Raw genomic sequence first — 21,222 nt, 5'->3', positions numbered from 1 at the left:
AATTACAACACTTTATGTACATATTTATATACAGATTTGAACAATAAGTTATTCACTGAAATATATTTATTAATTGTGGTTCTTACAAAAAATATATCTTATAAAATATAAAAGCTAAAATGTCTCTTAAAGCTCTGCCCCTTTAATTAGTGCATACTAAATAATTTAACTTTAGCCTACTACTACAACCATATTATTTACCAGCAACATAAAGTGAAACAGAGGCAGAGGTGTCCTGCCACAGTCAGTAACAAATAAACAGAAAACAGTAGTGGTCAAATACAAATAAGGCAACAAGAGAAGTATCCTACACTTCTCTTTTGTAAAGTAAATGTGAACAGCTGATATGGGCATCTACATCAACTATATGATTTGTCTGAGAAGCTGGACAGGACAAAAAAATATATATATATATATTTTTTTTTTTAAAATTTGTGTCGGACGTAATTCTTTCGTGGCGGGCCGCCACAAATAAATGAATGTGTGGGAAACACTGATGTAGGTGCCCAAATCGGCTGTTCAGATTTACTTTACAAAAGAGAAGTGTGGGATACTTCTCTTGTTGCCTTATTTGTATTTGACTTTATGAAATGTATTTATATTATCGTTTGGTACAGCTGAGGGGTTTGAAAGAGAAAAAAAGGAAGACAGAGGGGGAAATTGTGGGGACAAGAAGGGGATAAGACAGAGAGACAAAAACAACAACAGAAAACACAACAATAACAACAACAATACAGCAACATCAGCAAATATGATAAGTACAAATATGATGGTAAAAGTGATAGCAAAGAAGCAGTTAGCGAGGTAAATAATTATACAGAAATGACAATGAGCATTATTACACTACAGAAATACAAATACCAATAGAAATAGCACTATTGATAATGAATAATACCAATAATTTACCTCTATTATCAACAATACAGTTGTTGAAATGCAACAATACATATACGTAATGATAACTAGAGATACAAAAGAATGCAGAAAAATGGGAGGGGAACAAAGAGAAGCAACCTATATTAACCTTGTAGATTGTTATAGTAACAATAGGTTAAGCTTTGTCAGTGTGCCATGAGTTATCCAGTTTACTCTAGGGCAACAATGTTGAATTATGTTTGATGAAACGTGATTATGTGCATGAGTATATGTATGTATATGTGCATTATGTGTATATGTATGTTTGCACAGTAAATGTATATGAACAGTATGGCCGGTTCTAATACTAATCAAATAGGCCTGCGGGCCTTGACGTTGACACATAGGCGTTAAAGTTTTTATTTTGGTGGGGAAAATGTTGATATAACGCACCTTTCATAAATGAGCTAAACATTTTTGTTGATACAAATCGGTTAGAAAATGTAGAAGGAGAAGCCGGATTTGTGTGATTGCCTCTCAGCATTCGCACTATTGAAGTGATTGTTATCTCGCAATTAATTAATGACAGCTGTCAACTTGCATAAAAGATCAAATGAGATGACAATTTTTAAGACCGTAAAAACAGTCGTAGAAGTTTTTAAGACCAAAAAGTGCAGCAATATTTACAAGTGAAACTCAAAAAATGTGACTATCATGCAAAGGTTTATTTGAATGAATGAATGAATGATCTTTATTGTCATTGTGCATGTACAGGTACAGGTCCAACGAAATTTAGATTGTTTCCCTGAGGTGCTTTGCATTTTTTTTAAAAGAAGAAACCACACAATATACAAAAACAACACAATATACACAATATGCAATATACAATGTGGCCTAAGACCACTCTAGGAGGCAATGTAAAAGACAACGAGACAGTAAAAAGTATAAAGTGACTAGAGAGGAGTAATGCTGAATCCCAGTGTGCTAAGGGGGTGGGAGTCAGCATTTCCTACCTTCTATGCTGTGCAGGCTTTTTATTGTGGATTAATTGTGTGAATAAATATGATAAATATTGTCCAGTTGGCATGTAATCGCTGCCAGCAATTAGATTTACAAGGTGAAAGTAATATATGACATGTGCTCGTAAAATGCAACTCAAAATATTTCAATACTCTTTTTTTTAAGGATTATGGCTTACAATTAACGAAAACCTCCAATTGGAAAAAAAAAAAAAAAGGGGTTTCAAAAACGATTGTTAAAACAATATTACAAATAAAAGTTTGTTTGTAATGAGTTTATATCTCACCTCGGGACATGGACGTTTTGCGAGAGCTCGCAATACTTTTTGCGAGATCTCCGAAAAAGGTTTTTTTCCTATGTCAGTGAACCGGAAGTAAAACAGACACAGCGATGGTGAACCGGAAGTGAAACAGACACAGCGATGCGGGAGCCTACCCATCATCTGTGCTCTGTTGTGGGACCATAATACTATTTGATGTCTTTATATGTTAGGCCAATACTAACATAGAAATCAATAAACTTCTCCCATGGATGATGGGTAGGCTCCTCCATCACTTTGTCTGTTTCACTTCCGGTTCACCATCGCTGTGTCTGTTCTACTTCTGGTTCACTGACATAGGAAAAAAAAGTTTTGCGAAATCTCGCAAAACATTTTTTCCCTCCATGTCCCTTTAGGGGCTCCGTATATAGCATATTAGTTTCACTTTGAAGTTGAATGGCTGAAGTTAATGGACTTTTAAACCATATTTAAAAAATTGGAGTTACACTTGTAAGTGATCGGACAAGAAAACTGGGTTTGGGGGATCCATGGAGGTACGAGGGTGTCTACAGGAGTGTAAGTACACCCTGAAAAGTTTGTGATTGTTTTTCCATTCACTCGTAGGCACAGAATTCACACCTGAGCAACGTGACCCCTATGAAAATCTTTGAGCTCATGTTCCAGAGCCCGGAAAACAGTGTGAGCCAAGATGAGGCCCAGCCTAACGGTGATAACAAACCTCCATGCTCATTTTGTGAACCATCATCTGACGCGCGCTGTATTTCTCCTCCCCAGAAAGTCTTGCTGAACGCCTGGACACCCCCACCCCGGTCACTGAAGCTTCATCTCTGATCTCGTTCTCTCTCAATCCTGCCTCCTCCTCGACCTCGTGTTCCCACACCGCCGCCGTCATGGAGGCTCCTCCCTCCTCTCAGGCCCTCGCACCTGCCTCGGCCACTCCCACTCCCACTGCCACTACGACTTCCACACAGCCACCGGCTTTTGTGCAAATCTCAGAGGGACCTGCCCAGGCTCCCAACCATGTCACTTCTCAGCACTATGTGACACTGCCATCGACATTCCTTCAGCAGGACACCGTCGTTCAGCCTAGTGCTCTGCCTCCCCACATCTCCGCTCCCACTGTGGTGGCCCCGGTCCTTGGCAGCACGGCCCCAAGCACTACCCCGGCCGTGTCTGTCGTCGCAGGCGCCTCCTCAGACCCTCTGGCAGCTGTAGCTCAACCCGTGCCTTTGGCCAGCGGTGTTGTTTCCAACTCCAGCCCCGCCACCATCACCATAGCTCCAACTCCCAGCCTGCTGCAGCCCAGCCTAGTCATGTCCGACCAGAACCTCCAGTGGATCCTGAGCAGTGCTGCTAACAGCCAGCAAAACCCTGAACAAGTGGGTTCACAATTGCGCAGAAACGTGTTTGTTTGGACTTTTTCTGTGTCCATTCTTACGTTGTTTGTTTCCGTCACAGTCACACCAGGGAGGTCCAAAAGTGGAGAAGGTGTTCTTCACTACAGCCATACCAGTGGGAGGAAATGCTGGTAAGAAATCAATCAGTGAGAGCATGCTGACGCTTGAATATACTTTTCTGTGGTACCTCGATCACCACGGGTTACAGTGGGCAAAGGGACCAGTTTGTTACGCGCCGTTTGTGAGTGAGTGTACGATGACCGAAACGCCATATGGATGGATGGAATGGAACTTCAAAAAAACACAATGAAATGACATTTTCAGTACAAACCCGTCTGAGGGTAAAGGGTAGACAGATCGGGAAAACCTGATGTGTTGCCAAAAGGGCAGCGCCCCGAGAAAAGGATGGGGGGAAATGTTGAGGTGTACGGTTATAGTACACAAAAAAACAGCAAGTCCCAAACTAAACTCATGTTACTCTATATTGTTTATTGAGTATGTTATAGTCAGTTCCATATCATACATAGGGATGATATTTGATAAGGAATTATCGAGTTCGAGCCTATTATCGAATCCTCTTATCGAACCAATTCTTTATCGATTCCTTATCGGAAGGCGGGGTACACCCTGGACAAGTCGCCACCTCATCGCAGGGCCAAAAAAAAAAAAAAAAAAAAGTTTTTTTCTGAAATGAAAAAAATTCACGGTTTTCCCGAAATTCCAGGAATTTGTCAACTATTTCTCAATACTACATGGTACTACTTCAACATTTCTCTACAGATTTGAAACATTTCAACACCAACCATTTCAACTCATTTAGACAATTCAAGTTTCAAAAAAAAAAAAAAAATCTCAAAAAAACTCCCACTTTTACCGAAATTCCCATTTTTGGGGGAAATTCCCATTTGAATCAATGGGACATTCTTAAAAGTTCCATAATTCGCAGAATTTTCATCTGATTCAAACTGTTCCAACTTCAAAATATTCAGCATGTTTGGGAATTGTGTGCTCTACTTCCACATTTTTCACCCGATTCAAACTTCAGACTGTTCAGCCTATTCAGGAATTGCGGGCTTTCCTTTGACAAATTCCACAAATTTCCAGATTTCCCAGAATTACAGGTTTTCCGGGACATTTTTCCCATTCAAAATGAATTGGGCATTTTCCAAAATTTTCAACCTTTTCAAACCCATTCCACCACCTTCAACACATTCCACCATTTTGGAAATTTAAACTACCCTTTTTTCAAGTTAAAAAAAATTCCAGGATTTTCCAGAATTCCTGTTTTTCCAAAGCCCTATTTCCACCCTTTTTTGATTATTAGCATTTGATTATTAGCAATCTGGGGAGGGTGTTAGTTTAGGGTTGTAGCTGCCTGGAGGTGAACTTTTAATGCAGTTTTGAAGGAGGATAGAGATGCCCTTTCTTTTACACCTGTTGGGAGCGCATTCCACATTGATGTGGCATAGAAAGAGAATGAGTTAAGACCTTTGTTAGTTCGGAATCTGAGTTTAACGTGGTTAGTGGAGCTCCCCCTGGTGTTGTGGTTATGGCGGTCATTTACGTTAAGGAAGTAGTTTGACATGTACTTCGGTATCAGGGAGGTGTAGCGGATTTTATAGACCAGGCTCAGTGCAAGTTGTTTAACTCTGTCCTCCACCTTGAGCCAGCCCACTTTGGAGAAGTGGGTAGGAGTGAGGTGGGATCTCGGGTGGAGGTCTAGACACCACGCGCTCTGAATACACACTGCTGATTGGCTGTTACCGCTCTGTTTGTAACCAATCAGATGGTTGTGTGGGTGGGACAATGCTGCGTGCTGTGTAGAGGACTGACAGAGGCAGAAGGAAGCGGAGGCGGCTACTTAATATGCTCGTGTGGAAACTCGTTCGGTGCACCTCCGAACCGAACCGAACCGAACCCCCCGTTCCGAAAGGGTTCAATGCAAATACACGTACCGTTACACCCCTACTTGACCACTTTTATCGTTTGTGTTTTTAGGCAGCTCAGTCCAGCAGATCGGCCTGAGCCTGCCAGTCATCATCATCAAGCAGGAGGAGTCGTGCCAGTGTCACTGTGCCTGCAGGGACACGGCCAAAGACAAGAGCACCTCCGCCTCAGCACAGCAGCAACCACCAGAGGGCGCCCTTCCCCCCCCTCCTCCGCAGCCCCAAGAGCCTTCGCAACAACCCGCCGCTGCCGCCGCGTCCTCCTCTCCCTCCTCGTGCTGCCTCCCCGAGTCTTCCTCCACGGCCGGGCAGGAGGCCGTCTCTTCCGCCTCAGCTCAGACTTTCTCCACGACGGCGAGCAGCTCCGCCTCCACCGACCCCCCGTCGTCTCACGGGCTGGCCAACATGGACGTGTCAGACTTCCTCTCCCTGCAGAGTCCGGAGACGGCGGCCAACATCGAGGCCCTGCTGCTCGTCACGGACGACTTCAACATGGCCACCGACGGCAACGCTTAACGGAGCCTCCCGTACCCCGAGTGCATTCTCCTCTACGCGGCATTGTGCGACTTTACATGCACGACAACGTTTCAGTCTCTTCGCAGTAGTTTGCTAGCTGAAGTTCAACGCAGGGAAGCTTTTTTGTTGTCGGTCACGAATATAATCCAATTTGTACATAAGATGATATCCAGTCTCGTCGTACGGTCCTGACACTGAAATCCTGAGAGACGCCCGGGCTGGCGTGAGTCCTGCACTCCCGAGCTTGAGGAACGCTTGGTAAGAAGGTGGTCGGAATGCACTGAGCGCTCTCTATTTACACGGGTCGACCGCTAGCTTCAGCGTGAAGCGGTCCAAAAGATTGCATTAGAGCCGCCTTATCAAAACAAAAAATGTATACAACATAATTTCCCTATAACTTAATTTACAATTGTACATTTTAATTTATTTAAGACGTTTAATTGTGCTGTTAATAAGATTATTAATTTATTCAGATTATGTACGAGTTAATCTTGTCTTTGTTACTGACCTTTTTATTTGCAACAAAGAAACGATGCCACAGCTAGCTATTGTCCACGTGTTTTTTCAGGTCGTGACTCTCAGGGACGCATCGGGTCATAACTGATCCCGGCTCCCTTCATTTTTTTTTTTTCTTACCCCCCGCCCCCCCCCCTTTCACTTCTGGCCGACGCCACTTTCACTTCTGGCCGACGCCCCTTTCACTTCTGGCCGACGCCCCTTTCACTTCTGGCCGACGCCCCTTTCACTTCTGGCCGACGCCCCTTTCACTTCTGGCCGACGCCCCTTTCACTTCTGGCCGACGCCCCTTTCACTTCTCGCCGACGCCCCTTTCACTTCTGGCCGACGCCCCTTTCACTTCTCGCCGACGCCCCTTTCACTTCTCGCCGACGCCCCTTTCACTTCTCGCCGACGCCCCTTTCACTTCTCGCCGACGCCCCTTTCACTTCTCGCCGACGCCCCTTTCACTTCTCGCCGACGCCCCTTTCACTTCTGGCCGACGCCCCCTTCACTTCAGCCGATGCCCCTTTCACTTCTCGCCGACGCCCCTTTCACTTCTGGCCGACGCCCCTTTCACTTCTGGCCGACGCCCCTTTCACTTCTGGCCGACGCCCCTTTCACTTCTGGCCGACGCCCCTTTCACTTATCGCCGACGCCCCTTTCACTTCTGGCCGACGCCCCTTTCACTTCTCGCCGACGCCCCTTTCACTTTTGGCCGACGCCCCTTTCACTTTTGGCCGACGCCCCTTTCACTTTTGGCCGACGCCCCTTTCACTTCTGGCTGACGCCCCTTTCACTTCTCGCCGACGCCCCTTTCACTTCTGGCCGACGCCCCTTTCACTTCTGGCCGACGCCCCTTTCACTTCTGGCCGACGCCCCTTTCACTTCTGGCCGACGCCCCTTTCACTTCTGGCCGACGCCCCTTTCACTTCTGGCCGACGCCCCTTTCACTTCTCGCCGACGCCCCTTTCACTTTTGGCCGACGCCCCTTTCACTTTTGGCCGACGCCCCTTTCACTTCTGGCCGACGCCCCTTTCACTTCTCGCCGACGCCCCTTTCACTTCTGGCCGACGCCCCTTTCACTTCCGGCCGACGCCCCTTTCACTTCCGGCCGACGCCCCTTTAACTTCCCGCCGACGCCCCTTTCACTTCCCGCCGACGCCCCTTTCACTTCCCGCCGACGCCCCTTTCACTTCCCGTCGACGCCCCTTTCACTTCTTGCCGACGCCCCTTTCACTTCCGGCCGACGCCCCTTTCACTTCCCGCCGACGCCCCTTTCACTTCCGGCCGACTCCCCTTTCACTTCCGGCCGACGCCCCTTTCACTTCCCGCCGACGCCCCTTTCACTTCTCGCCGACGCCCCTTTCACTTCTGGCCGACGCCCCTTTCACTTCTGGCCGACGCCCCTTTCACTTCTGGCCGACGCCCTGCGTTTTGCTGCACTCTTCCGTGGTGTTGCACACTACTAACCTTGTAAAGAGAGTAACTTTAACGTGCAGCGTCGCCCGTTTTGTACACAACTGCTGTAAATGTGTCATTTAAGGAAAAGGTGTGTCTGTGTGTATATAGAGCGCGGTTCAGATTATTCTAGGATTTGTATTTTTGTATAGACGGTTAGTAATCTACTGAGCTAACGATGTATCTTGGGGTCAGTCAGTGAGATTTTACAATTTTCTTGAAATTTCCTTCACTGACTTGGATTGTCCCATTTATCTGAATTTTTTTTGGGGGGGGGGCCTTTATAGTGGAAATGCTCAGTCTGCTTTCGATTTGAGCACCCACTTTACTGCAGATCTAAGAGACAACCGAACACGTAAACATATTCACGTCCATCACCTTCGTTGTCTTCAACACGAAGCAATCAAAAGGGCCAGTTTAGGTGCGTTCCAAGTCAATGTTGCAAACTCTAAAAGCAGGGTTCACCCCAATATATTGTACATAAAATACATGTATTTATTAGGACAAACTGCTTACAGCATTTTACTTTTGACATTAGGTAACCCTGATTTAATCATTCCAGATATGCAGTATTACAAGGGTCCAATTCACAGGCACTAGAAAACCATTACTGTCACTATCCATGCGTACTATAAATAAACTATGCAATTTCTAGGTAAGGCATTCAGAGTATGCACACGGACTCCCGTCAGTAACTATAGCGATGTGCTAGGATATTTTTATATGCACAAAAATGTTTCTTTTATCATTTGCATATACAGTAGACACCTGTAACCACTCATGTCCCCATGCATAATTACATACAAGTTCATGTACACTACCGTTCAAAAGTTTGGAAATGTCCTTATTTTGGAAGGAAAAGCACTGTACTTTTCAATGAAGATAACTTGAAACTAGTCTTAACTTGAAAGAAATACACTCTATACATTGCTAATGTGCTAAATGACTATTCTAGCTGCAAATGTCTGCTTTTTGCTGCAATATCTACATAGGTGTATAGAGGCCCATTTCCAGCAACTATCACTCCAGTGTTCTAATGGTACAATGTGTTTGCTCATTGGCTCAGAAGTAGGGATGTCCGATAATGGCTTTTTGCCGATATTGTCCAACTCTTTAATTACCAATACCGATATCAACCGATACATGCAGTCGTGGAATTAACACATTATTATGCCTAATTTGGACAACCATGTATGGTGAAGATAAGGTATATAAAAAAAAATAACTAAATTAAGAACATTTTCTTGAATAAAAAAGAAAGTAAAACAATATAGAAACTAGTAATTAATGAAAATGAGTAAAATTAACTGTTAAAGGTTAGTACTATTAGTGGAGCAGCAGCACACACAATCATGTGTGCTTACGGACTGTATCCCTTGCAGACTGTATTGATATATAATGTAGGAACCAGAATATTGATAACAGAAATAAATGGGGGGAGGGAGGTTTTTTGAGTTGGTGCACTAATTGTAAGTATCGTGTTTATGTTGAATAAAAAATAAATTAAAAAAAAAACGATAATAAAAAAACCAATACAGATAATTTCCAATATTACATTTTAACTCATTTATCGGCCGATATTATCGGACATCCCTACTCAGAAGGCTAATTGATGATTAGAAAACCCTTGTGCAATCATGTCCACACATCTGAAAACACTTTAGCTCGTTACAGAAGCTACAAAACTGACCTTCCTTTGAGCAGATTGACTTTCTGGAGCATCACATTTGTGGGGTCAATTAAACGCTCAAAACGGCCAGAAAAAAAAGAGAACTTTCATCTGAAACTCGACGGTCTATTCTCGTTCTTAGAAATGAAGGCTCAGACACAAAATTGTTTGGGGTGACCCCAAACTTTTGCCCGGTAGTATACGTCAGGTGAGATTTAACGCGGTCTGCTTTCGGAAGGAACCCATGAATGATTCTGTTTTAAGAATGACGTTGGTAATAAATGTACACCATGTTTTCATCTGGCTCGTCCGAGTATCCACGTGAAACAATTGACTTCTACAGTCTCGACTTGAACTCGCCTTTTTACTTTTATTGAAATGTGACATCTGTTTGGAAGCGTATTTGATTCCAAAGAGATGTCTCATTACCCAAGAAAGTGAGGAATTATTGGAAAAAAGGTGTATTTAAATTTTTTTTTAAAAATGTTAAATGTTTGCATATATGCTCGTTTTGTATAAAGTTATATAACTTTCTCAAATAAGGAGCAATATACCAATAAAAAAAAAAAAATTACTGTCTCAGCAGAGTGTGCCGTGTTTATTACAATTTCAACATGAAAATCACTTGGGCTCATTTTGTGGTGGTATGGTGACATCCTGGAGAGATTTCCTCTGTGGAAGGAAAAGGACTATTGGTGAATTATGACCCCGTTGTGTAAAAAAATGAAGGCACTCACCTTTAGAACTTCATCCAGGTTTTTCAAATCATCCAGGATCTTGTTGCACAGAGTCACTTTGTCAGAAGCAATCCCCGCCATCTCATCGACATCCTCCAGGTCCTGTGAAGCGCATTCAAATAGAATGATCAGATATGCAAACTGGCTGCTTGACTTCCTCTCACAGACCCCAGTCTGGGAGAGTGGGCGACGACACCTCCAGTGCCGTCTTCCTGCCCCCAGGGCTCCGTCCTGAGTCCGCTGCTGTTCAGGTTGATGACCTATGATTGCTGGGCCAAGTCCACTACTAACCACATTGTGAAGTAAGCGGACGAGACAATGACACGGGCTACAGGGAGGTGAAACATCTGGTTGACTGGTGCAGAACCAACGAGCCGGTCCTGAACGTCGACAAGACCAAGGAGATGAACATTGACTTCAGGAGGCACCAGTCCAGCCATGCTCTACTCTTCGTCAACGGCACAGCAGTGGAGATGGTAAGCAGCACCAAGTTCCTGACAATATAACCTGGTCCCTACACATCTACTTGTAAAAAAGAGCTCAGCAGCGCATGCACTTTTTGCGTCAGATGAAAAGAGCAAAGCTCCCTCCCCTCATTCTACGGCGGCACTATAGAGAGCCTACTGACCAACTGCATTTCTGTCTGGACTGGAGCCTGCAGTGCCTCAGACTGGAAGTCTCTGCAGAGGGTGGTGAGGACGGCGGAAAAGACCAGGGGCCGTACTTATCAAGCTTCTTAGAATGACTCCTAAGAAGTCTGCTAAGAGTTGACTTAAGAGTAAATAAATTCTTCGCTGAAAGCTGCACTTAAAAGTTAGTTATCAAGCGTCTTACTTACACTTTCAGCGAAGTGTAGGACTGAATCTTAAGTGTCACACTCAGAGCTGAATTACGACATTACTATGTGCCGTAAACGCAATTTTAGGTGACGTCATTTCTGTGTCCATAGAAATGACCAATCACGGAAGGGAATCCGTTGTCTAAGAATAAATAAATATCTTGGAAATATTTAAGTGGACAATGGGAGTGTATATTTTGACAATAAACTACAAAATAATACAAAACAAACTAGTCCCCGCCGGCACTCACGCTACCGCTCCCTCTCTTCTCTCGCCCACACACTCACTGACGTCACTCACCTCACGGCCACACACATACGCTACTGTCATAACATTTTCTCTCCAATTCATTAATTAGGCAACTAATTTGAAACTGGTGTGGGTGGCTCTATATATACTAGCCCACTGCAGCCACATGCAGAAATCAACGAGGAATCGAAAAGTATTAAATCTGTGACAAAAATAATATCCGCTCTGTCTAAACGATACCGTTTGATTAGCTGCTCGTCATCAAAAAAAAAAATTGTTCCGTTCCCTGAACGTTCGCGCACGTCTCTCTCGCCTCAGTGCCATCCCCTGCTGGCAACTCCTAACCACTTAAGACACCTCTGAAGGTCTCTTAAATATCGTGGAGAGTAGGAGTGATTCTTAGACTTAAGAACGTTGATAAAAAGCTTTTATTCTTAAGTTTGAGAGTAGGACTAAATTTCGCTAATTCTCAGGACTTAAGTGTAAAATGGCACTCTAAGAAGCTTGATAAGTACGGCCCCAGGACTCCTCTTCCTCCTACCCGGGAAATTGCAAAAAGCCACTGCCTGACCAAAGCTCAGAAAATCCGTAGAGACTCTTCCCACCCCCACCAAGGACTGTTTTTCACTGCTGGACTCTAGAAAGAGGTTCTGCAGCCTCTGTAGCAGAACCTCCAGGTTACAGAACCTGGAGGTTACAGGCCATAAGACTCTTGAACGCATCATAATAATCCGATCAATTCCCCCCCAAAAAACAGATTAACTCGCTGGAAAATAAAGACGACATACATCCATTAACGTGGATGCATATGCAAAAGTACAATATATTTATCTGCGCCTTATTGCTCTTTTATCCTGCTCTACCATGAGCTAATGCAACAAAATGATGTTCTAATTTGTACTGTAAAGTTCAAATTGGAATGACAATAAAAGGAAGTCTAAGATGTCAATTTAGGCTTTTAAAATGCCCACCACTGACCTTTTGGACCGTAGGAGTGTGCTCGTCGCTGGCCTGAGACATGATGGTGGCTGCACAATGGAGACAAAGACAAGTCAGGTGTTATTAATCAATGTTTCACAGCTGATTCAAATATCCACTTAATTGAAGTCAGTTGCAGCGTTTTCAACCAAATGTTTTTTTTCTTCAATTTTATAAACCTTTATTTATAAATTGCAACACTTACAAACAATTGAGAAATAATAATAATCTATATATATATATATATATATATATATATATATATATATATATATATATATATATATATATATATATATATATATATATATATATATATATATATATACAAAAAACAACCAAAACAAACAAACAAACAAAAAAATTATATATATATATATATATATATATATATATATATATATATATATATATATATATATATATATATATATAACAAAGTGCAAAGCCATAGGCTCACACAAGTTCAGTAAATAATTTAAATTTGGAACCCAGCATCATCATTTTCACAGATTTTTGGTTGTTAGAGGCAGAGAGTGTTTTAAAGTATAGTCCTAGTTCTTTTTGAAAGGCACAAAAACCAGGTCGGGTATTGAGAAACTTACATTTATGAATATAAAACTTAGCCAATAGTATAATGAGGTCGCAAAGGTAAAATTAATTTTCACATTTTCAAAATGTTTTTATTTATTTTTTTATTAACCTTTATTTATAAATTGCAACATTTACAAACAATTGAGAAATAATAATAATCAAAATAAGTACAAAAACAGTACAAAACAGCGCCAGGGGGTTGTAAACTCAATAAAGTAACTAAAATAGAATGCAATATATATATATATATATATATATATATATATATATATATATATATATATATATATATATATATATATATATATATATATATATATATATATATATATATATATATATATATATATATATATACACAAAAAACAACAACAAAACAAACAACAAGAACAAAAAAAATAAAAAAATAAAAAATTATATATATATATATATATATATATATATATATATATATATATATATATATATATATATATATATATATATATATATATATATATATATATATATATATATATATATATATATATAACAAAGTGCAAAGCCATAGGCTCACACAAGTTGAGTAAATGATTTAAATTTGGGACACAGCATCATCGTTTTCACATCTTTTAGGTTGTTCGAGGTAGAGAGTGTTTTAACGTAGAGTTGTAATTCCTGTGTAAATCCAAATGTGTTACTGCCCCTTTAAGGATTATGTCGTCATCGCTGGGGGCGGGGCGTAACCCGGATATGCTCACTTCCGGCGTGCTATCAGAGGGTCGACATGCTTGTGTCAACTCTCCTTCTCTAAATGTGTTTTTAATGAAGTATTTGCGGAGATTTGCTGCTGTTTTCACTAAATATCCAGCGGCGCGCTTTTCTCAGGCGGCAGTTAGTGGAGTGGCGCCTGAAAGTGCCATGTGTAAGCCGCTGAAGACCAAAGTGCTCACTTTGTCACCGGCGGCCGGCGACGAGCCCTCGTTTGTGACGCGGGAAGCTCGTGCAGGTGAGATGACGTCATGGTTAAAAAGGACCGACAAACCCTTTCAACGTTGACTTTTTAAAACCTTTTTTTTTTTACTGCACGTACAATGTTGAGCAGGCGATGACGTAAGAATGGCAGAAAGTTGCGTAAGTTTCTTATGGGTGAGGGCGGACCTACGTCACTTCCGCCTACCAATCCCCTAGCAACCGGGAATTGGTTGAAAACAAAGCAGCTCACAGCGAACACAGCATTGACAGAACAAGCATTTAACGAGCGTTGTGGCTTGGAAGTCGGCGTTAAATCCTTCATTTACTCATTTTTACTTATTCGCATATCGTGTGAAAAAACGAAAATGTATTATTTGCGTCAGACTCGTCTCAGTGGACTTTGAAGCTTCTCAGGCTTAGCTTAGCTTGCTAGTTAGCTTAGCCTGCGCGCTACTAAGAAAGAGACGCGGAAGTTATCAACAACAAGATCACGTGTTAGTGTATAAAATATTGAGAGATTTGAGGGCTACATGTATTGAATGGCAACATGACAATTATAGGGTTTATTGGTTTTTAAAAACCCAACTGTTAAGTGCAAATTTAAACGAAACCGGTTTTCGAAAATAGCTAGCTAGGCTATAGACTATATAGTATATTACTTACTTAACTTAATCCTCTTCTTCCCGGATGGGAAATAAGGCTTCGACGACTCGACGCCATTCATCTCGCTGCTGTGCTCGTCTCTGTGCCTCGCCCCATGTAAGCTTCATCTCTTTCAGCTCCCCTTCAACTGTTCTTCGCCTTTAGGCCGCCCTGGCTTACGTTTTCCCGGTGGTGTCCATCTTAACGCTGCCTTTGGTATCCTCTCGTTGTCCGGTTTTCGAAAATAGCTAGCTAGGCTATAGACTAGGGGTCACCAACGCGGTACCCGCGGGCACCAGGTAGCCCGTAAGGACCAGATGAGTAGCCCGCTGGCCTGTTCTAAAAATAGCTCAAATAGCAGCACTTACCAGTGAGCTGCCTCTATTTTTTAAATTGTATTTATTTACTAGCAAGCTGGTCTCGTTTGCCCGACATTTTTAATTCTAAGAGAGACAAAACTCAAATAGAATTTGAAAATCCAAGAAAATATTTTAAAGACTTGGTCTTCACTTGTTTAAATAAATTCATTAATTTTTTTACTTTGCTTCTTATAACTTTTAGAAAACAATTTTAGAGAGAAAATACAACCTTAAATGATTTTAGGATTTTTAAACACATATACATTTTTACCTTTTAAATTCCTTCCTCTTTACTGACAATTTAAATCAATGTTCAAGTAATTTTTTTTTTTTTTAATTGTAAAGAATAATAAATAGATTTTAATTTAATTCTTCATTTTAGCTTCTGTTTTTTCGACGAAGAATATTTGTGAAATATTTCTTCAAATTTATTATGATTAAAATTCAAAAAAATTATTCTGGCAAATCTAGAAAATCTGTAGAATCAAATTTAAATCTTATTTCAAAGTCTTTTGAATTTCTTTTAAAATTTTTGTTCTGGAAAATCTAGAAGAAATAATGATTTGTCTTTGTTAGAAATATAGCTTGGTCCAATTTGTTATATATTCTAACAAAGTGCAGATTGAATTGTAACCTATTTAAAACATGTCATCAAAATTCTAAAATGTATCTTAATCATGAAAAATTACTAATGATGTTCCATAAATTCTTTTTTTTAATTTTTTCAAAAAGATTCAAATTAGCTAGTTTTTCTCTTCTTTTTTTCGGTTGAATTTTGAATTTTAAAGAGTCGAAATTGAAGATAAACTATGTTTCAAAATTTAATTGTCATTTTTTTCGTGTTTTCTCCTCTTTTAAACCATTCAATTAAGTGTAAATATCATTAATTATTAATAATAACATAGAGTTAAAGGTAAATTGAGCAAATTGGCTATTTCTGGCAATTTATTTAAGTGTGTATCAAACTGGTAGCCCTTCGCATTAATCACTACCCAAGAAGTAGCTCTTGCTTTCAAAAAGGTTGTTGACCCCTGATATATAATGTAGGAAGCAGAATATTAATAACAGAAAGAAACAACACTTTTGTGTGAATGAGTGTAAATGGGGGGAGGGTTTTTTTTTTGGGTTGCTGCACTAATTGTAAGTGTATCTTGTGTTTTTTATGTGGATTTAATTAAAAAAAAAAAAAAAACGATACCGATAATTTCCGATATTACATTTTAACGCATTTATCGGCCGATAATATGGGCAGACCGATATTATCCGACATCTCTAATTGTATTCAATTATATTTTCCTGATTGCCTGCTATAGATCCTACCGACATCTTGAGCTGCACGGCGAAGGCTCTGAAGGACGGCCATGTTGTCGCCGTGCCCACCGACACCATCTACGGCCTGGCGTGTTTGGCCCAGGACGCCGGCGCCGTGCGTAAAATCTACGACATCAAAAGCCGGAATGAGCAGAAGCCTCTCGCCATATGTGTGGGAGAAATCCAGGATATATACAAGTATGTGCACGTGCAATGTTGGAGTTTCCCTCCAGTGATTGTTTTGTCGAAGGTACTGCAAAGTGAAAGTGAAAGAGGAGCTGCTGGGTGACCTCCTGCCAGGTCCTGTCACCCTGGTGTTTGAAAGATCCGAAATACTGAACAAAGAGCTCAACCCTTTCACCCGAGTAAGTCCACCAGAACCAGGGGTGTTCCGATACAAAATTGATGTCAGCCCGATATCCGCAAAGAACGAGTATCGGATTATATCGTCTAAAATCTCTGATGTACGCGCTAAATGTCCTCCGATAGTAACATGAAGTCATTTTTCGTATTTTAGTGAAGACATTAGAAAATGTAACCATGATACACAACAACAGGGAGCAAGCAGCTACACAACAGCTAAGCACACAGTAGCACACAAGCTACACATTCGTGATGAGTGTCTATGGCGTCACATTAGTACCAAAAATCCAAGCGCTTAAAAACTGTTATCGCGCGCTGATTCGCCACTTCGTGTGCGCGCGCGACACCCTTTTGCGCGCGCGTGGTGCCTTTCTATGCGCGTGGTGCCTTTCTGTGCGCGCGCGGTGCCTTTCTGTGCGCGCGCTGTCTCGGTCTGTGCGCTGTCATGTTTCATTTTGGTACTTTGGGGGCGGGCATGCTTAGACCGCCCCTTCTTTCTGATTGGCTTTGAAAAAGACAAAGAAAAATACAACTTCAAGTAGGTTGTAAAAAAAAGTCAGATGAAGTGAAACTATAGCAATGCTTTTCTTTCCACTCTCGCCTGCACACCACACAGATACTCATGTTATGAGAAGTATATTGTTTCAAAGATATTAACATTAATTGTTGATATTTTAAACATCTTTCAGATTACATTGCTCAAATTCAAAAACCACTTTACTACACAAATATTAGGCCCAATGTGCAGGATTATTCTATTAGTATTAGTTATTTTTATGTTTTATCATATCTTAGCCTATTTTTATATGGTCTTATTATATTTATATTTCAATTTGTATTTTATTTTATTTGATAGTTTTTCATATTGTAGTTTATTTTTATGTTTGATTATATCTTATCTTATTTCATATTATTTTTGGACTTTTACCTGATGTGTATTTTAATTATTTTTAACTAGGGATGTCCGATAATGGCTTTTTGCCGATATCCGATATTCCGATATTGTCCAACTCTTTAATTACAGATACCGATATCAACCGATAACAACCGATATATGCAGTCGTGGAATTAACACATTATTATGCCTAATTTGGACAACCAGGTGTGGTGAAGATAAGGTCCTTTTTGAAAAAATGAATCAAATAAAATAAGATAAATAAATGAAAAACATTTTCTTGAATAAAAAAGAAAGTAAAACAATATAAAAACAGTTACATAGAAACTAGTAATTAATGAAAATGAGTAACATTAACTGTTAAAGGTTAGTACTATTAGTGGAGCAGCAGCACGCACAATCATGTGTGCTTACGGACTGTATCCCTTGCAGACTGTATTGATATATATTGATATATAATGTAGGAAGCAGAATATTGATAACAGAAAGAAATGGGGGGAGGGAGGTTTTTTGGGTTGGTGCACTAATTGTAAGTGTATCTTGTGTTTTTTATGTGGATTTAATTTAAAAAAACAAAAAAAAAACGATACTGATAATTAAAAAAAACGATACCGATAATTTCCGATATTACATTTTAACGCATTTATCGACCCCGACTTAAACAAGTTGAAAAACTTATTCAGGTGTTACCATTTAGTGGTCAATTGTACGGAATATGTACTTCACTTTGCAACCTACTAATAAAAGTCTCAATCAATCAATCAAAAAAACCGATAATATCGGCAGACCGATATTATCGGACATCTCTAGCGAGAACCACGGACTCTGACTTCGAGTTGCTGATTCCCATCCCAGTCGCTTCACAACTCATAAAAGTAAACGATGTATGATTTGTGCTGATATGTTTCGCAACAATATCGGTATCGGCCAATACTCAGGGCGTCAATATTGGGTGCTGTCTCGGACGTGAAAAAGTTGTATCGGAACGCCCCTGAATGGAGCAACTTAAAAGCCACTGCAAATGAATGTGATCTTGTGCCGCTCAGCTGGTGGGCGTGCGTATTCCAGACTGTGCCTTCCTGCGGCGCCTTTGTCAAAGGTGCAAGGAGCCGCTGGCCCTCACCAGCGCTAACGTCAGCGCACAAACCAGCACGCTGGCCGTCCACGTGAGTAGTCCAGTCACAATGGCAGTGATTTGTACGTGCTATCCTCGGTAGCAGTGTTTTTCAACCTTTTCGGAGCCAAGGCACATTTTTTGCGTTGAGAAAATGCGTAGGCACACCAGCAGCAGAAGTCATTAAAAAACGAAACTCGGTTGACAGTAAAAAGTCGTCGTCGCCATTGTTGGATACGACTTTAAAGCATAACCAAGCATGCATCAGTATAGCTCTTGTCTCAAAGTAGGTGTACTGTCACCACCTGTCACATCACACTTTGACTTTTTTGCTGTTTTCCTGTGTGTAGTGTTTTACTTCTTGTCTTGCGCTCCTATTTTGGTGGCTTTTTCTCTTTTTTTGGTATTTTCCTGTAGCAGTTTCATGTCTTCCTTTGAGCGATATTTCCCGCATCTACTTTGTTCTAGCAGTCAAGAATATTTCAGTTGTTTTTAATCCTTCTTTGTGGGGACATTGTTGATTGTCATGTCATGTTCGGATGTACGTTGTCTTTGCTCCACTGTAAGTCTTTGCTGTCGTCCAGCATTCTGTTTTTGTTTACTTGGTAGCCAGTTCAGTTTTAGTTTTGTTCTGCATAGCCTTCCCTAAGCTTCAATGACTTTTCTTAGGGGCACTCACCTTTTGTTTATTTTTGGTTTAAGCATTAGACACCTTTTTACCTGCACGCTCCCTTCCGCTGTTTCCGACATTTACAAAGCAATTAGCTACCGGCTGCCATCGCTCCCGAGTATAAGTCGCACCCCCGGTCAAACTATGAAAAAAACTGCGACTTATAGTCCAAAAAATACGGTACTTGTTCTTATTAGGGATGGACGATACCACACTTTTAGGATTCGATACGATACCAATACTTTTTCTTGCATTTTCATCGATACCGATACCAATACCAATAATTTCTTATTGGCAATTTTTTGTCAGTAAAAAATATTATTACTATTAGAGATGTCCGATAATATTGGCCTGCCGATATTATCGGCCGATAAATGCTTTAAAATGTAATATCGGAAATTATCGGTATCGGTTTTTATATTATCGTATCGTTTTTTTTTTTTTTTTTTTTTTTTTAAATTAAATCAACATAAAAAACACAAGATACACTTACAATTAGTGCACCAACCCAAAAAACCTCCCTCCCCCCATTTCTTTCTGTTATCAATATTCTGCTTCCTACATTATATATCAAAGTCAAAGTCAAAGTCAGCTTTATTGTCAAACAACTGTTTGTACAGGACATACAGGTGGACGAAATTACGTTCCTCTCACAACCACGGTGTCTATAAATATAAAGTGTAAAAGAAGAATAAAAAAGACAACAATTTAAACAGTCGCATGAGGGGGGGGAAAAATATACAGGGGAAGAAGATATTACCAGAATATCTATAATATCTATCTATTGTATATACAGTATTGCAACGTAAGTATTCAAGTATTCAGATGGGAGTGCAAAGTGCAATGTAAACAGTGTAAACAGTTAAAACAGTTAGCAGCATTTTGAGTCCGGAGTAAAGTGGCTAAGTGATAGATGGTGTGTGTGTGTGTGTGTGTGTGTGTGTGTGTGTGTGTGTGTGTGTGTGTGTGTGTGTGTGTGTGTGTGTGTGTGTGTGTGTGTGTGTGTGTGTGTGTGTGTGTGTGTGTGTGTGGGTGAGTGAGGGGGGGGGGGTGGGGTGTAGTGTCTCAGTTCACAGTTCAGATCAGATTGCAGGGCAGAGTGAGAAAGGGGGGGGGGGGGGGGGGGCCGGGAGAGAGTTCAGCTTCCTGACAGCCTGATGGATGAAGCTGTCTCTCAGCCTACAGCTTCGAGCTCGGAGGCTTCTCAGTCGTCTGCCGGATGGCAGCAGTCTGAAGAAGCCGTGTGAGGGGTGTGTGATGTCGCCTGCCACGCGGAGTGCTTTGCGTGACAGGCGTGTGTTGTAAATGTCCTGGAGGGAGGGGAGGGGGGCACCGACGATCTTCTCAGCTGCCCTAACTGTGCGCTGCAGCGTCCTGCGGCAGGACGCCGTGCAGCCTCCGTACCACACAGTTATGCAGCTGGTCAGGATGCTCTCAATGACGCCCCGGTAGAAGGAGTGCATGATGGAGGCTGAGGCTTTTGCTCTTCGCAGTTTGCGGAGGAAGTAGAGGCGCTGTTGAGCCCTCTTGGCCAGTGATGCAGTGTTGGTTTTCCAGGAGAGGTCATCTGTGATGTGCACACCCAGGTATTTGGTGCTGCTCACTCTCTCCACCACCGCACCGTTGATGGTCAGAGGAGGGTGCTGGGTGTGCGCTCTCCTGAAGTCCACAACAATCTCCCTTGTTTTCTCTACATTGAGAGAGAGATTGTTGTCACCGCACCATGTGGCCAGTTGGCTCACCTCGTCTCTGTAGCCGGTCTCATCGTTATTGTGGATGAGACCTACCACAGTTGTGTCGTCCGCAAACTTGACGAAGAGGTTGGTGCTGTGCTTCGGCGTGCAGTCGTGGGTCAGCAGGGTGAAGAGAAGGGGGCTC

At 41.5% G+C, this 21,222-nt stretch overlaps 2 protein-coding genes and 1 long non-coding RNA gene across 5 annotated transcripts in view; 2 read left to right on the top strand and 1 right to left on the bottom strand.

Annotated features, from left to right (window-relative positions):
* Window positions 1-6,867, top strand: part of mtf1 (metal-regulatory transcription factor 1) — a 45,809-nt gene extending 38,942 nt beyond the window's left edge. Inside the window, exons 8-11 of the mRNA XM_062062359.1 lie at window positions 2,759-2,861; window positions 2,930-3,534; window positions 3,614-3,683; window positions 5,551-6,867. Of these exons, the coding sequence (XP_061918343.1) occupies window positions 2,759-2,861; window positions 2,930-3,534; window positions 3,614-3,683; window positions 5,551-6,014 (1,242 nt within the window). The 3' untranslated portion in view covers window positions 6,015-6,867. The remainder of the gene's footprint in view (window positions 1-2,758; window positions 2,862-2,929; window positions 3,535-3,613; window positions 3,684-5,550) is intronic.
* Window positions 6,868-10,221: 3,354 nt separating this feature from the next.
* LOC133660547 (uncharacterized) lies at window positions 10,222-12,577 on the bottom strand. The gene is made up of 3 exons (XR_009827829.1): window positions 12,443-12,577; window positions 10,377-10,478; window positions 10,222-10,311 (listed from the first exon to the last, which is right to left on the bottom strand). It is a non-coding gene; the product is annotated as an uncharacterized LOC133660547 (long non-coding RNA).
* Window positions 12,578-13,733: 1,156 nt separating this feature from the next.
* Window positions 13,734-21,222, top strand: part of yrdc (yrdC N(6)-threonylcarbamoyltransferase domain containing) — an 11,891-nt gene continuing 4,402 nt past the window's right edge. For 2 of the 3 annotated variants that reach the window (XM_062064091.1, XM_062064090.1), the window contains exons 1-4: window positions 13,734-14,024; window positions 16,305-16,500; window positions 16,553-16,667; window positions 18,607-18,726. In XM_062064091.1, coding sequence (XP_061920075.1) covers window positions 13,769-14,024; window positions 16,305-16,500; window positions 16,553-16,667; window positions 18,607-18,726 — 687 coding nt within the window. In that variant the 5' untranslated portion in view covers window positions 13,734-13,768. The remainder of the gene's footprint in view (window positions 14,025-16,304; window positions 16,501-16,552; window positions 16,668-18,606; window positions 18,727-21,222) is intronic. The other variant, XM_062064092.1, reaches the window with a different exon arrangement.

The sequence above is a fragment of the Entelurus aequoreus genome, linkage group LG11 (assembly GCF_033978785.1).
Source record: "Entelurus aequoreus isolate RoL-2023_Sb linkage group LG11, RoL_Eaeq_v1.1, whole genome shotgun sequence".
Classification (NCBI taxonomy): domain Eukaryota; kingdom Metazoa; phylum Chordata; class Actinopteri; order Syngnathiformes; family Syngnathidae; genus Entelurus; species Entelurus aequoreus.
This window is presented reverse-complemented; position numbering and strand designations above follow the sequence as displayed.